Genomic DNA, 17,088 nt, shown 5'->3' with positions numbered 1-17,088 from the left:
CTTCATATGAATTTCCCTTGTCTTGCTCCAGGTCTTGTCTCCCTTTTTGCAGCATTTCCAAACACTGAGCTCATTGGTTTTAATAACTGCAAAAACAAACAGCTCCTGGGATCTTTTTTCCCGTCCTTATAGTGAGTGCTGCACGGACCCAAGCCAAAAGACAAGACAAGCTATGCTTTTTCACAGACAAAAAGATGAATTTCCAATGTCATTTCTACAGCTAGTTCAAGAATCTTACTGGTATAACTATTAATTACTTCTTTCAGGACCATCTTCACACAAGTTCTCGGTGGTTCGTCACTTTATCATCCTCACTTATATGTGCATGCATAATAAACCTAACCTCTGCAAGAATACCCGCTATCCCAGACAGACTAACGAGCTGGACAAACATGGAAAGCTGTGAGGAGAATTGATGTGGCAATGACTGAGAGCGCCAGCCGGCATTTATCTCCTGGTAAATGGGAGGAGGGGGAGAGAGTCCTACACAAAACCCTCTGAAGGGAACTTAAACAGAAACTGAATCAGGCAAAATGTGGCTCAATGAGGTTTTGGTAGCAAACCAAAAAATAATAGTTCTCTCAACAGGAAGCAGTCACGAGTAATTCCTCACCAATAGGACTGAAGTAATTTTGTATATCTCAGACATAAAATATTCACAGTGCACAGGGATGAACGATTTAATACACACTGAAGAGTTGTAATCATATCAGTGAAGTGGATAAAAGGTTTGCAAACCTGGGGACCAGGCTCATCACATCTGTTAAGGTGTCCAGTCATGTGCATTGAGACATCTGAACACCAGAACCATGTTAATCCTCCAGCAGCTCACATTCCACTCAAATTCTTCCAGGCATTTGAGCTACCAGTAAAACTTGCACAAAAAGTAAACACCAACAAAAAAAACCCAAAACAAACCAACCAAAAAACCCCACACACAATGAAGTCCTAAAGACTAGGCGGAAAAATTGGGGTAATTGCAGATTTTTCTGAAACACAACAAATGAATCAGGTTTTCACTTAAATTAAGGACTTCTTTTCTTTTCTTTAGCAAGAGCTCAGTGAGTTCCTAGATAACCTTGCACAAATTGAGGCCTACACACTGCAAACAAGTACGTGTGTCTTTATGTGCAGCCACTCCTACCGAGTTCAACAGTGACACTTGAAACACAAAGTGTTACGAATCTTTCAGGAGAAGAGCTTAAGATTTTTCTGACAGGCCTTTCTCAAATTCAGATATTTTCTCCATTCCTTTATGCTCTTTTGTGCTTCCAAACAAATCTGTAAAATTCCTTTGCACTGGAACTAATTTTATTTTGTGCTGTAATGGTAAAGCACTTCCAAGACTAACAATTAGGACAGATAGTCATGCTTTGTGAGAGAAGCCTGCACACTTTCCTGGTGTATAAGAGCAGCACAAAAACTAGAAGTAAATAATTAAAATTAAAATAAAATTATAATCCAGGGATAACCCTGTAACTGACTGGAAAAACAGCTTCTATTTCTGAGTCTGGCAGGCCATGATAATATCACTAACGGAGATGGCAGTCCCATGAAGATGAAACTGAATGTGAATATGGCTGTTAAAGTCCTGAGTTCATTTTAATCTCATTTAAACTTCTTTCTCTACATTTCTTCAGATTTTATACATAAATTCCTGAGTGCTTGTTTTCTCTCCTCGAATTAACTTTACAAAGTAAATAGTTCTTTCCAAATTCTGCTTATAAGTCTCCATTTCAGATCCTTAAAAAATCGCAGATATCACAGATATAAACACCAATGAAATTTACACCAGTTCATCAGTCACTACCTTATCTTACAGTGCCATGATAATGGAAACAATTATGAAGATGAGATTTCTCTTTCTGGAAGGTGAGACAGTGTTACAGCTGTAGGATATCAGACCCTGGCTTTTATTTAGGTGCTGTAAAACCAAAAGACTGTGAAAAAATAGACAAGTCTGACAAGACTGGAAAAAGCAAGGGATGGAACAATTCAAAATTCACTGACCTATTTACTCCTCCATCTGCCATGGCCTCCAGTCTGGACAGCCCAATGGGAAATGCACCAGGAAAATGCAATCACTGGGGATTATTCTACGTATCAGAAAAAACAATGTCTGTAGTCAGCATTCCCAAGTTCAACATTTTCCTCTAACTCATAAAATATGGAATGCGACTGCTATCTTTTGAAACAGTAAAATGGGGAAGCCCACTTCCCTCACAGAATATTTCAGTTAGGACACAGGATTCCTCAACACTCTATCACGTGGAAAAAAAACCATCAGGCTCTTGTGTCCAAACTGTTCTCCTTATATTTGCATGGTGCTCCCTAAGGAGTTAGGTTTTTTTTCCCATTCCCACCTCACTGCAGGCACAGCCCCATGTCTTTTATACATAGCTGCTCATACTACAAAACACATCCACCTGCATGGGGCAGACTGAGCATTATATTGTTTGTATTTCACTTAGTGCTTCGGCTTGATCTGTAGTATAAACAAAACACAGAACCAAAATACACACAGATCCCTGTCTCGGAGCACTTCCATTCTATGCAAATAACACGCAGTTAAAAGGCTCAAATATCCAACCCCTTAATCATAAGAGTATTCATATTATCATTAGCACTCAAACATTATTATTTTTCTTTTTTGTATAATGCCAGCACTCAGGAGCACGGGGGGTTCCAATTGCAAGTTTCTTATAAAGCGGATCATCTGACCATTGTTTAAAGTCAATTCATGATTTAACATGGTATTTAAATGATTTGGGATCCTAATATTTGTCTAAAGTGTTTACTATCAGTTTTTATGGTAGCTGTCACGTTAAGAATAATGGAACATGTAATGGTATGAGTGGTTTTTTTCTGGGGACCGCAGCAAAAGGCTGATCAAATTCCAGTGTTTCTTAGAAGCTGTTCTGCCTTGACAGGGAACTTAGAACTCCAATGCAGGATACACTGGAGTATTTCCCCTTGAAATTCATCTGCGGTGACTGTATGGCAATGACGTAATGTATGCCCAACATGTGTCCTATGCGTGTCACACGTATAGTGAATTTGTAGATCTGTGGCATACATGGCTCCACTACTTCCTAGTCCTATTAAAACGATCGTACATTTTAATGCATCTGCTTACCTGCATTAATTATTTACAAAGGATTACGTTTTGCAGCCAGTAAAATGATAAGACTGTTTAAGTCAAGAAGCACCAGAAGCAAGATATTCAAGGTCAGAGTGTAGTCTCCTTTCTCACCTCAGTATGGAATGCCATTCAAATTATTCTATGTAACTCTGCAGAGTTTTCTTACCAGTGTTTTATCCCCATTCCTCTCATGAATGCTAATTTAGAAAAATGTATCTTTAAATACATCCATGAGGTAGAAGTCAGCCATCATCTACTGTTCTACAGCCAGAACTGAGGCACCAGAAAACAAATGTCAAAGCTGTGTCAACTTTGAGTATCCAGTATGGGATACGTTATGTATGATTTTTATTTTCAGAATATTAAGTAGCATTGCACTTTCTATATTAAACACAGCCCTCCTTGTCCTCACCTCAAATTAGGACATCGGCAAACAGAGTTCAACTGATTACTTAAGCTGGACACTCAGATGTAGGCAGCTGATAGGTCAGCTATAAAAAGCCTGACTTCCCCTAATGTCACAAACTATGACCTCAGGCAAGGATAAATTCAATTTTCCCAGGAGCATTCACCTCTTCAAGTCCAACCTTTTTATTCCTTTGGTTCCTGACCACTAATAAATGACAGCGAGTGTTAAAACAATCTTTGTACGCATTAGTAAGCTTCAGTCACTGGACAAAAAGGTCATTCTTGCCTAAACATCTGCAGTTGGAATGTACTTTGTAGCTGGAGAGGTAATAACATATGCCTTGCCAGTACATTCCTTAACTTCTGGCAACCAAATGAATGGGCTGTGACTTGTATTGGACAACCTTCACTGTACATTTCCATCACTTTGGATCCCCATTCCATTGATTGGTAGGATTTTAAAAAAATAATAAAAGACCTGCTGCCTGATCTATTTAACTGCTGTGTTTATTGGATCATTCTGGAAAAAACTCAAAGCTGTTCAATGATCATTTTTATTAGAAATTGGTATCCCTAGCTACAAAATAATCATGGAATCAAGCTTACTAAAACTGACAGTGAAAAAATGAAAAAAAAATACAGGAGAATTACATTAAGAGGAGGAAAACAAAAAAAAAAACAAAGAAAAAAACCCATGTAGTTTTGTGATGTCCAAACTTACTGAGAACTGGCTTCCTATACCTTGTGGTTGATGATGAGAACCAACGTCCCAAAGAAATGGGATATTTTTAACATCTCTTCCCTGAACAAATTCTCTGTTATCCAGTTGAGTCTGAGCACATGTAGTCTTTCCTTCAGTTAGGGAACTTACGGGGTTGTACTTTATATATTGCTCCTCTAATTTCTCAAAACTTACAGGAACTTCATTTTACTCAACATTTCTACAACCCTGTTAAATTTGTCTGGAATTGGCCAATGAGTTGGCCAACTGCTTGTCCTTACAAGGCACACACTGACAGACGGTTTGATTACACAAGCCTCATTTGCTTAGGAAATTAAGCTAAAGATGATAAATAGGTGTTTATAAGTGCCTGCCCATGATTTCCCTGTTGCAGCCTCTGAGCCTGCTTCCCATGGTACAACATGGCTCAGAAAGCACTTATGCCCCATCTTGCCTGATTATATCAGTAACTTACTCGGTGATTAGTCAAAGTAACATTCCTCTCCTAGCAACTAATTGAATGCTTTTTAATATATTACAGTCTCTTTTAGGTCCAAACCTTTCTATTTTGGGACTTCCAATTCAAATTTGCCTAATAGCTTCACATAATGGTCTCTTGCTCCCAATAAATTTCTCATTTTAACTCTAATTGGTTTGCTCATGAAGAATCACAATTTACATGAGCTGAAGAGGAGATGTATCAGTAGTTATTACTGAATATAAGTAATATTTGATTAAGCAAACTGCTTTTTTCTCAGCACTTGTTAATGATATTGCCGATTTCTACAAGCCAATAAAGTATATTTACAACATAATCAATTAAATGTATTTGGAATAGGTATTAAGTAATGACATCAATTCAGTGTCCTCTTAAATTTATGTTATCTATTCATTATAATGATAACCCAAAGCAACTACCATATTCAGATGAAGTTGCTGGTCAACCAATTGTTCTCCAGTGCAAAGTCATCAAAATTAAAGGCATAGATTGGCTTTATGAAGGGTAATGTAAGCAACAGGTGGAAACCCAAGAAAATAAATAATTTGAATAGCTGCAATACTGAAGCATAAATCACCTTCAGTGATTTCAAAGTCTCAGTCTAGAAATAAAGAATTGTCTCATTCTACTTAACTGAGCCCAGCCTGAGGAGCCTGGTAATGCAAGAACGCAGAGGACATTTCTGAAGGAGTCTGGGAGGGGAAGGGAAGCTGGAGTTTGGGTGATACTAAGAAACATACTGACACTACTTTGTAAAAGAAAGGGATACTGTAAACCTGCATGAAGATAAGTCAATTTGAAACATTACAGTTTTGATCAAAAGTTTTTAAATGTAACTTCAAGAACTTCAGGGAGCTTCTTAAAGGCAAGAAAAAAGAATATGATTTTTTTTTTTTTAAAGTATCACTATTTCAAAGTAACTACAATTTCTCACTGGATGTCTAACTCATAATTTTGAACAGTTCGGTCCTCAAACAGGGAGCAAGGCATTCCATTAGATTAGAAGACAAGAAATATATATTTGAAATACATCTAGATAGAAGTTGTACCAGCTCGTGGTTCTGACTGCTATTAATTACTGGTATATGTAGAATATTTGAATAACAAATTTTTAAGCCTCTTTGATGTAGTTTTTCTTTTAAGGCCAGAATAATGCCTGTGAGAAACACTGATCAATGGGTTAGATACGGTTAGAAAAAGTAACTTTGGAGAATGTCTTTGATTTTTTTTTTTTTTTTGCTTATTATTACTTCTAGTTTAGCTTGAGTCTCGGTTGGTTGTTTTTGGGTGGGGATTTTTTTCTGTAATAAAATACACTTGTAGAGAGAACTCTAGTTAGGCTAATTCTGAAATCATGCTGGTTAAGGATAAATGCTGTAAAGACCTGTCTCACCTCTTTACCCACGACAGTGGCGTTTACTGCGTTAGCACAGACATACTCTGCGCCCCAGATAATATTCACCATCGGCCTGAGCCTGGCTCTTGGAGAGGGAAAAGGCAAAAAGCAGCGCAGGCCGTGAGGCGCAGGACATTCAGTGTGGCCGTCCACCTCCAACCAAAGTATGGCCAACGACCTATGGAAAAAATAAATTACTCTGACGAAAAGCGTAAATAACTGAGGCGCTGGGTTACAAAAGCAAGCTCTTTGGGACTTTGCCTTCTCAGCAGGAGACCCCTCACCCCAAGAAGCCGGGCGTCCCGCAGGCCCCTGTGGGCCCTGAGGCGGCTGCAGGGGCTGGGTACCCTCCGGCCCTTGTCACCCCCCGCCCCATCGCCTGTCCCACACGGTGCCACACCCGCCACGCGCCTTGTCCCACAGGGTGCCACAGGCTCAGCCCTCCCCCGGCCCCCTCACACGGGGACCGGGCAGGCACACAGACCCCGGCCCCCGCGGGAGGCCGCCCCGCCTCCCCGTCCCCGAGGCGCCCCCCGCAGCGGGCCGTGGCGGGGGTGAGGCGAGGGGCGGGCGGCGGGAAGCGGGATCGCCCGGCGGGCCGGACGGACGCGGCAGGCACCCAATGCGCTCAGGCGCCGCCGCCCCGAAAGGAGGGGAGAGACCCGCGGTCGGGCCCAATGAGGCCGCGCCCGGAGCGGGACTTCCTTCGGGGATCCCGCGACGGCGAGCCGCGGCGGAGCCGAGCTGACACGTAAGTGCGAGGCCGGGGAAGTTGCCTTTGTTCCCCTCAGGTTGGCGGCGGCGGAGGAGCCACCGCCCGGGCGGGTCCCCGCGGCGGGGCCGGGCCGAAGGCGCCGCCTGAGGAGAGCCGGCAGCCGTCCCCGCCCCGCAGGCCGCGCTCGCCAGCGCCGCTGCCCGCCCCTGCCGCGGGGACCGGGACGATCAGCCCGGGGCCGCCCCCGGAGGGGGCCGGGCAGCACCGGGCAGCCCCGCGGCCGCAGCATGCGGCTGGGGCGCCCGCCCCGCGCCGCCCAGAGTCCCGCCGGCCCCGCTCCGGCGCGCAGGGCCCGCACCGACGGAGAAGCCGCCCGGGGCGTCGCGGCGGTGCCCAGGGGCTGAGGCGCTCGGCCGGCCCCTCCGTCCCTCCCTCGGTCCCTCCCTCTTTCCTCCTCCTCCCGGCGCGGGCCCGGGGCCTCCGATGTCGCCGCCTCGTCGCCCGCCGCCTCCAGCTGCCCGCCGCTAAGCCGTGAGGGGCGGGGGCTCCCGGGACCCCGCCGGGGACATGGGCAACGGGATGTGCTCCCGAAAGCAGAAGCGGATTTTCCAGACCCTCCTGCTCCTGACTGTCGTGTTCGGCTTCCTCTACGGGGCGATGCTCTACTACGAGGTGCAGGGCCAGCTGAGGAAGGCTGAGGCCACGGCGCTCAAGTACCAGCAGCATCAGGAGTCCCTCTCTGCTCAGTTACAAGGTACTTACCTCGGCAGGAGCCTCTGCCGCCCTTCCCTAACACAGAAATACCCTTCTCCTCTTCCTTCTCTGGGGAAGTCTGGGCTCCAGCTGTCCAACCTCTCGCAAAAGTTTTGCTCCTTACACGCTTCTTCCCCTTCTCTCCTTCCAGCCTGTGGGGTTTTGGTATCTAACCATGGGTAGGATCCTAGCTAGCTCTGCTAAAGTCAGTGTGAGTTTTTGTCAGGGACTCCCCGAGAGCTCTCATTCCCCCTCACTCCCACACGCTTTATAGAGTGACTGTTATTCCCAAAGGACTGTACATCACTTTGCAATTCCTGGTGTAAATGGAAAAGGTGGGCGTGCTCCCTATTGCTCATCTAACAGTACAGACCACGTCCAGTTCTGGGACTTTTGCGTGCTTTTACGTTGTCTTAGCAGTATTAATTTTATGCTGCTGTGAGAACATTCATCTGCAAAAATGCAAGGCTGCAGTTCCTGAAAAGATGAACATCTTTTCATCCATGAAAACATGCCGATGTCTGACATCTGCACGTACAGGAATCAGATGCAAAGCAGCAGATAGATACACAAAGCATCAGTGCTCTAGGAAGTGCAAGACCTCAGCCCTCTCTAATTATTGAGTGCAAGATTATCAGGTTGGCATATAAAAAGTCCAGAGCCACTTTCAAAACTCTTTAGAGTATTAGTTCTCAAAACTGTGTAAAACGAGAGTAAAAGTGGTCTGCTGTAGCAGCTATAACAGTACTTAACTTCAGGGTGATCTTCAACCATACTTTTCACTGTGGAAGCATGCCTGGAAGCATACACTTTTTATGCAGAGAGCACAGAATTGGGCTTATGCTGTTAGGTTCTTAGAGTGATTTGTTTCTTGAATATATTCAACTCTGATCTGAGACCATCATTACTTAATATTTCAATTTGAGGCTGTTTCCAGGTAATGCCATGGAAAAAATTTGACAGAAACCTTCATTTAAGTCACGAAAAAGGTGTAAATGTTTGGCTGGGAGATGGGTATGTGGCGGATGGCTAAAGGGCTACTTTTACTAGTCTGTATATTTGCCAGCAGTATTTGAAAAGGACAGAGGAACATCTTGTTCTCAAGCTAAAATTCAACAAGTTAGCTTTTTCTGTTGCTGTGGCTATACCAAAGAGGAGCATGCAACAAACTTTATTCCAACACAGAGGAGAGATTCTCTTGATCAGATATATTGGATCTGGACTGTGAGTTTAAACTTTTCCCTTCTGAAACATTATCTTGAGTAGCCATCATCTGTCCAAGCAAGTTCACAGAAGCAGCAGGCGACTAGTAGTTGATAAACGCACTGACAATGCTGCCATTTAATAGAAGTATTCTCTTATTTGTTTCAGTGTATCAATGAGAAATGTAAGATATGGACCAGAATCTGAAAAGACTGGTATAATTGATTATCAATGCAATAAATTCACATGGTTCTGGGACCAATGACAATTTATCAAGTCTGTTAAGCAGATGTTATCTATGCCTAGTATGGTAGCAGTAAACCTTGTTTTAAAAAAAACCCTCAATAATTACTATCAATTAAGTCACAGAATATAAGGAAAAATACAATGTAACAATAAAATTAGTTCTTTAAAATTTTCCTGTATTTTTGCAATAGCTAAATATAAAGAAGGTGAGGCTGAGAGCCCGGAGATGTACTAAATGCAGCAGCAAGCATTAGATGCCTAATCTCCCACTGAAGTAAGTGGAAGCTATGTGCCTAAGGACTTCGGAGGATTTGGGTCTAGTGAGCTAGAAATAAACTTTCCTTCCCTGTCTTCCCCTGTACATTTAATGGCTCTTTCTGGGATGCCTGGCCCTGTATAATCACTTGGATTTTTGGAGTGGCAGTTTATTAGTGAGCAGAACATACAGAATTCAAAACCTGTGCCTATGCCCAACGTGCCCGGAGATACACAAGCACCATACTATAACTGTTGATGTACAACACCAAACCATTTCTGAACCTTTCCTATTTAACTCTTTGATATGGAACAACAGGAAGGAATTTTCTTTAAGCAGAGACTTTGAAACAACATAAAATGCTGACAGAAAATCCTGTGTTTGCAGGTGCAACATCTGATTGCACTTTGAACTTTTGATTTTAAATGACCTGGATCTTAAATCAACAACGTTTCTGTTGCCAAACAAAAAAAAAATCTCGAAGAATATCTAGGCTACATCTCTTTGCTGGCCTTAACAACAGGAGAGATTATTCTTTGAGTTTATTCTTTCATGAGAATAACAAAATATACCACTGCTAAAGCAGTGCAGCTTTTATCTTTTCCATGCAGTGTAATCAGTTTCTCTATAGATGTAGCTCTAGAGAGGACTTTGTTTGGGGCGTGAAGTACGATGGGAGCACTCTGAAACCTTTTAAACTGGAACCAGTTAAAGGACGAGGTCACTGACACAACATTGCCAGGAGGAAAAGAGTGCTGTATCAACAGTGGTTGATTTCTTACTGTTTATAGCTCTCTTCTAGGCAATTAAATAAGACTTTAAAGTTCATTACAAGCTGAGGAGAGAACTGAACCTTGGACTTCCACTTCCTGAATAACTGTTTCACCAGGAGGCTTTTATTATTTCAAATTAAAAAAAAAAAAAAAAGGCAACTTCTTAAAGTTGTCCTTTTGAAGACCCTGAGGCTGTATTGTGCTGGGCTGGCAGTCCTCCTGGAAGGCTGACTGGATTGAAACACTTGGATGACAGGGAAATATTGCCTGTTTTCTGAATTTTGGTTGGGTTTTGCTGTGACTGCTGGGGCCTGTGGAGACAGTTGCTTTCCTGAATGTACACAGAGGAACACTGTTAGGGCTTCTGGGTGAAACTTGAGTCAGTTTGAAATGCTTAAGAATGATAGGCAATTCCTAAGTTTATGTATAAGGTCACAGTTTTGGACCTGAATGCCTTTGGTCTGCCCAAAATCTTAATCAGGATCCTCAGCTGTAGCTCGGAATGCAGCCTCCCTTCACTTCCTACTGTCCCCTCGACTATTTTCCTATCTCTGCACAGTATTTGTTCTTTCTTCTATGTAGGTAATAGGAACCTTCTTTTTGGTACTTGCCAGCTCTTCATGCCTGAATGAGCAATGCTTTCTGGTTTTGTTTGAAAAGCCAGAGGTCTTAGATTTTTATCTTTTTCGTTGCCTTGTTTTGCTCAAATGTAGCACGTGAATTGGGCTAAATCTTGTGTACATGTGGGAAAACAGCACTCTCATCTACCAAGGCCGAAGGTACAGATCACTGAAAAATGGTGCAGGAAGAGGTCTCCAAATCGTTTAACCCATGTACCTGAGCTGAAGAGGGCTGCATATGACTGTTTTTGTAGGGAGTTCTGCTTTTTCTGGTGTTCACAGCTTCAGGTACTCAGCTGAAAAGTATTTGTGCCTCCTGAAATAAGACCAGGGTGCGACTGGAGGGATGGCAGACTTGGGAAACACAATAAGAATAACTGGTTTTGAGAGGCTGGGATCTTAAGCCCACCACGTTTAGACAGCGCACACTGTAGAAGATTTTGTATTTGAAAGCTAAACTTCTCACAAAAAAAAGAATGTCAAACTTTGGCATTTTTATCTCTTTGACAAAGTTCTGATGGGCAATGGAGAAAGTAGGGCTGCTTCTGTAACCCGCAAAGGAAATGCCAGAGGCAAAGTTTAGAGATGACACAAAATTTCTTGGCTGCTAAGAAAACCTGAAGTCATTGTTATCTATAAGGTCTTTCATAGAGAAGCTGATCTTCCCAGTAAGCTGATTATTTTAAAGTCTTATTCTCTGAGCATTATATGTTCAAAACATGAAGATAATCTTATTTAGTATTTCTTAAAATGATAAAAACAAAACTTGACACTCTTGGCCTCCTACAAAGATGTGTCAAACTATTGGCCATATAGGAACAGACTTCACTTGCTAGAATAGAAATGCATTGACAGCTGTAGGTGAACCTGATCATATCTTTTCTCCGAGATTGAATGTATCTACAAATGTCTTTTTAGCCCTTACAGCTTCTGTCTTCTCATCCTCTGGGTATTAAGTAACCCCTTGTGTACTATTTTAATCTCTTTAATCTGTTTTAATCCCTAATCCTAATAACAGCCTACATTTCGTGCCTTTACTACCTTAATTTTCATGCTCTTCCTCTTAGAGTCTTAACGTATCTGATGGCTGCAGGCAATCTCTGTGCAGTCTGAGACCATACTGTAATCTTGGGACCCAGCCCAGCAGGGACTCTGAATTTGAGAGTTCAGAGTTTGCCCTACTGTAAGCAGGGTGTGGATTTCCTCAAAGCTGTCTGCTCCAGTGCTAGAAAGAACCAGCTGAAAAGCAAATGTAGAATTCTTCTGTGCCCGTTGTGCCATTTGTCCCAAACCAAGGCCCCTCCTTGGAGGTGACACACTAGAAGTTGATCAGACCTATAGCATCTCTGTGTGTAGAGACACAATAGTAGATCATAGTTCCATGTAACTTTAGTGGTTAACATTTATTATGTCTGCCTGCATGGTAACTACATAGATGCCAAAGCTGTTCTTCATGAAGTACACCCAGATGTGGATGTACTTCACTGTCTCACCCCTCTGTTATAATAGTCTATTTAAACTTGTACCTTAAGTTAGCAGAGCTGGGAAGAACTAACAGTGCTTTTCTGATGGCTTATTTTTCACATGCACCATACAAGTAGAGCTACATCTATGCAGCTCCTATGTGGTTTGGTTGTTGTCCATAATAACAGCTGCCTCAATTCCTGTTATTCCTATTAGTTTCAGATTGCACATAACACTTCAGCGCTTATTTTGATTGTGTTTTGTTGCTATCTGAGATCTGAAAGATCTGTGGTAGCACCTTAGTAGCAGAGGTTAGTTCTCTGTGTACTCTTTGCACGGAGGTGTACTCCAACACCAAGTACAGTACTGCATGAAAAGGCAAATACAGCATCCCTAATTCTCCTACCTGGCTTCCTAAAGTGATGTGCTTTGGTTCGTAATGTCATCTAAGAATCTGTCTTTTGTAATTCCATTCACGTTTTCCACTGGGTATTTAATGTTCTGAATACTTAAAACACATTAAATGTTTTAAATTATTTGTGCAAAATTCTAGTATGGAAGATCTATGTGCTGTAAATTTATATTCATACATGCATTTGTATGTATTTGTATATACATATATGTGTGTGTAAAATGTATATTTAGATAGGTAGATGTCTGTTTTGCAGCTCAGCCTAAAGATTTTGGGTTATCTGGAATTATCAAGATTTCTTCATAATCCAAATACAGAAAAAGTGCTAGAGCTGTGTTCGGTTCAGTTAACTCAGGGAGGTGTTTTGTTGCTTCTAGGTCCATAGTCAGTAAGACTCCCAACATCTGAACTCTATGACTGGAAAGATAAATTGAGCATAGATGCCCGTACTTATATTTTATTTTCATTCCTGTAATCCATGCCCGAATGCCCTTAAATCACTTTCCATGTGGTCGTAATACTTCCAGGATAAATTTCGACCAGTGCCACAATGTTACATCTGCACCCAAGTTGGAATCTGGGCTGAAGATCACAGAGCGTGTAGTCTGAAGGAATATTAAGCAGCATGAGGTAATAGGGTGGTTTCGTTCCCTGGGTTTTGTTGTTCCCCCTCCCTGGTTTAATATTGGGCCTGGGAGCTAACAGACCGATGCAAGATGGAGCCAATATCCTGAAACTATTTGTTACTGATGATGATTTAAGCCTTTTAAAGCTTGTGAGTGATTGATCTGTCTGGGTTTATGAACACCTCAGAGCTGAGAGAGGAGGGGGGAGGCAAGATGGGTGGATGCTTTGGTGCTTTTGCATTCGGACTTCTTCAACAGCCATCTTCTGTCACATATCCCTAGAAGGCAAAGGTTTGACAGAAGCTTTGGCATCACCTAAAACATCATCAGGGATGACCAGTAGAGAAGCAGAGGATGAAATAGCCATCTGACAATTATAGCCACAAACCGAGCCAAAAATTCTCTAGTCGACAGCACAGTTTAAGCAATACCTGGCTGTGCTGGGCACACAATGTGGGAAGAGTCTTAGGGTAGTTGTGACTTTGCAGTTATATTGATAAAACTTTAATATCTGAGAGTTAGGCACTCCTGGAGTGGTGTAATTAAGATTGTTGCTTTACGGTTAAAACCAAAGCCTAAACAAGAAGGTGGAATTACTTCCTTACTTCCTACGTGAGCAAAACTGTTTGAATTCTTAAGTCTAAAATATGATGTTCCAAACACGTTGTCTCATTGGGCTGGTTGTTTTGCTGGGCAGGACACAGGATTGTCAGCCTCTGTCCCTGGGTGGGGTGACCTTATGAGTAAGGTTTCTACCCACTCGGAGATTTTAATACGCATTATAGCATCTCTTATACAGTGGTGAGGATATTGCCAGCAATTTGTGGCTGATATAGTGCACTTCGCTCATTTTAGAATAGGATTCTTGCATGGGAAAAGTAAGTAAATCTGTCCTGCTGAAAGTCAGGTGCTGTTTTGAGGTTTAATGGTAATGAAAGCTAAATAATTCAGACTACTGAAAAAATGAACTATACAGAACAACTAATTAAGGCAGAATCTTTTGTTGGGTGATTTTTTTTTTTTTTTTCCTTGGGATTTTTAGGATTCGGGGACATGAATTTCTAGTCATGTTGGAGCCTGAGGTAAGCACTTGAGGAATTCAGCCTGCTTGGGTGCTGCTCCTTGTTTAAAGGAGAGTCTTCTGAGCTGGATGCAATTCTGATCTTTTTCTGGTGATGTAGCATAAACCAAACTTCCTCAAATTTTCTACTATGTATCGTTAATTAAGAAATAAAAGAAACTGCAATTACTCCACCTCTTCCTCTACATTCTCTTCCCCCCCTCAAGGTATCTGAAATTAGCCTAGTATCTTATTTTCCTGGGGTGACTCACATCCCCGTGTTTGGCAGTCATTTCCAAGACTTAATTACAGAGACGTTGAGAGAAGTACGGCCTGCTTGTGCTCCTGGAGGGCATGGTAAACAGTCTATTCCTATCCATTGCACCATGCTGAACTATGCCATTTTCGGTGTTTCAGTTAATCTGTCATACTCAGATGCATATTTTGAGGTTTGACAGTGATCTTCTGTTACAAAAAAAAAAATAAATAAAAATGAACCACTAACTCAAACTTTGATTTCTGTATGCTGTTTTTCAAAACATACAACTGGAGCTTACTCCAAGTCTCTTGTGTTACAGCTCTTGAGAACTAATTTAAGGAAGCGGTTTAGCAGTTTTGTAAGGTGATACAGCTATTATATCAGGTTTTGCCATACTTTATAGCGGCCTTCCAGTACTTAAAGGGGGCTACAGGAAAGCTGGGGAGGGACTCTTTATCAGGGAGCGTAGTGGTAGGGCAAGGGGTAACGGTTTTAAACTGAAAGAGGAAAGATATAGATTAGATACGAGGAAGAAATTCTTTGCTGTGAGGGTGGTGAGCCCCTGGCCCAGGTTGCCCAGAGAAGCTGTGGCTGCCCCATCCCTGGAGGGGTTCAAGGCCAGGCTGGACGGGGCTTGGAGCCACCTGGGCTGGTGGGAGGTGTCCCTGCCCAGGGCAGGGGGGTGGAACTGGATGGGCTTTAAGGTCCCTTCCAACTCTAACCATTCTATGATTCTATGATATTCCATTATGATGAAAATGCAAATGTATCTTTCAATTAGGAGAGACTGTTAAAATAACACGTGTGTATATTTAGATTAGGGTTTTTTTCTTCAATGTCCATTTTGCACTAGTTTCTGAATAGATAGCTAGATATATAACCTAACACCGTGTAGACCAACTCGCTGTACTTCTGCATAAAATTGAAACAAAAGTTTAAAACAATTTTAGCGAGAAAGAACAGGCCTTTGTTTCCTGGAGCTGGGAGCTGAGCAGACCCAGACTTTCAGAGATGACGTGAGAAGGAAACCATTGTCTCTGCAGCTCTTCTGAATGTTTGTGTGTTTTCTTCAAAGTGAGCTGGGGGGTCATGACAAAAATGACAGAATAATGGAGAGAAGAAAATCAAAAAGAAAAAGGAATGGATTTTTTTTAGAAGTAAATCTGCTAACCTGAAGAATTTAAGTCTGAAATCACTACATGGGTTTTGTTTGAAGCATTTGCATTTGTCATCACTTAAAAATAATCTTTAGCATAGACAGGTGTATAGAAAACAGCATATGAAAGGTGAGATGTTAATCTGACCCAGCATGGCATAACTGTGGGTGCCATAGTTGGCAAGGTTGGAAGAAATCTTTTGTGGAGTACAGGAAATCTTTTCTGGGGTGGAAAACGTGATTTCTTTCCTAATAATAAAAGTCATGTCTGAAGCCTAACTGCTAGGGATTAAATATTTAATCGCATTATATACTCCACAAAATTTTATCTTCAGCCACTGCTATTACAGTTTACTGCTTCAATAGGATAAATAGTTCCCTATATCCCAACATATCTTGCAATTTTTTTTTCAATATGTTGTTTCCTGGAGGTGTTATTGACTGCTAAGAAAGGGAGCATATGAGGCAGGGTGGAGTAAAAGGATTCTATTAAATGTAGATATTTACTCCAGTTTAGAAATTAATTTTCACATCACCCTTATGATTGAACAGAAGGCCACAACTATTTCTTAGAACCATAAGCATGTGTTTCTGGGATGAACTGCATTAGCGTGCCAAATTCCCTAGCATTCCCGCATTTCCAGAACTGCAGTTAAAGAAAAACTTCATAAGATCTGCAACGGTTCTCCATGCTGTGCTTCAAGTTCCCTCTTTTCTTTTTGAGGATGGAAAGCTGAAGGTTTGATAAGCATGTGAATTTTCTTACATGCTTATCTGAACTCTCCACGCATTCCAGAGCTTTTTGAAGTTCTCTCATGATTAGTTCTTATACCTTGACTACTCCATTACAGAGTTCTGCAACGTTAGTGTGGGGAAAAATCCCTTGAGAGAAGGCAAGTTTCATAGAGAGCATCTGTGATAATTCTCATCCCGTGCAAGACACCAGGGGCTGAATTGGAGTTTGTAGAGCCAAAAGCAGGAGTCTTACAGCTTTAGTTAAGGACTCAGCTGTGAGCTTTAATGGATTCCCAACACTCATTGTCATGTCAACTACCAGGACACAGGTAATTCCCAAACTATTCTTTGGGTTTTCAGATATATTCCAACTTAGCCAGAAAAAATTAGAGTGTTCCAAGATTGAAAATGTTATATAAAAATGCACGTAGTCAGTTCTCCAATATCTTTGGGTAGATCTTGCCTGGTTTATGGCTAAACTTTGACCGAAGTGCAGGCACTTGATCAGCCTCCACCCAGAGCTCTGTGCGGAGCTGCAGTAGTAGCAGTAGTGCGTCTCGTTCATGGAGAACCGCTTTGCATCGGGAGCACGGCGTGGTGGGACATCGCTCTGGGGTACAGCTGGCTGCCCGCACGTGAGCTAG

At 42.1% G+C, this 17,088-nt stretch overlaps 1 protein-coding gene across 3 annotated transcripts in view; it reads left to right on the top strand.

Annotated features, from left to right (window-relative positions):
* The first annotated feature begins 6,876 nt into the window (after positions 1–6,876).
* The window catches only part of GOLIM4 (golgi integral membrane protein 4), a 34,954-nt gene continuing 24,742 nt past the window's right edge, over positions 6,877–17,088 (top strand). For all 3 annotated transcript variants that reach the window (XR_010071549.1, XM_063338190.1, XM_063338189.1), the window contains exon 1: positions 6,877–7,635. Coding sequence is in view for 2 of the 3 variants with exons in the window: in XM_063338190.1 (XP_063194260.1) it covers positions 7,449–7,635 (187 nt within the window). In the remaining variant the exon portion in view is untranslated. The remainder of the gene's footprint in view (positions 7,636–17,088) is intronic.

Source organism: Chroicocephalus ridibundus, chromosome 6, assembly GCF_963924245.1.
Source record: "Chroicocephalus ridibundus chromosome 6, bChrRid1.1, whole genome shotgun sequence".
In the NCBI taxonomy this organism is placed as follows: Eukaryota; Metazoa; Chordata; class Aves; order Charadriiformes; family Laridae; genus Chroicocephalus; species Chroicocephalus ridibundus.
Note: the sequence above shows the minus strand (reverse complement) of the source record. Positions and strands in the feature narration are given on the sequence as shown.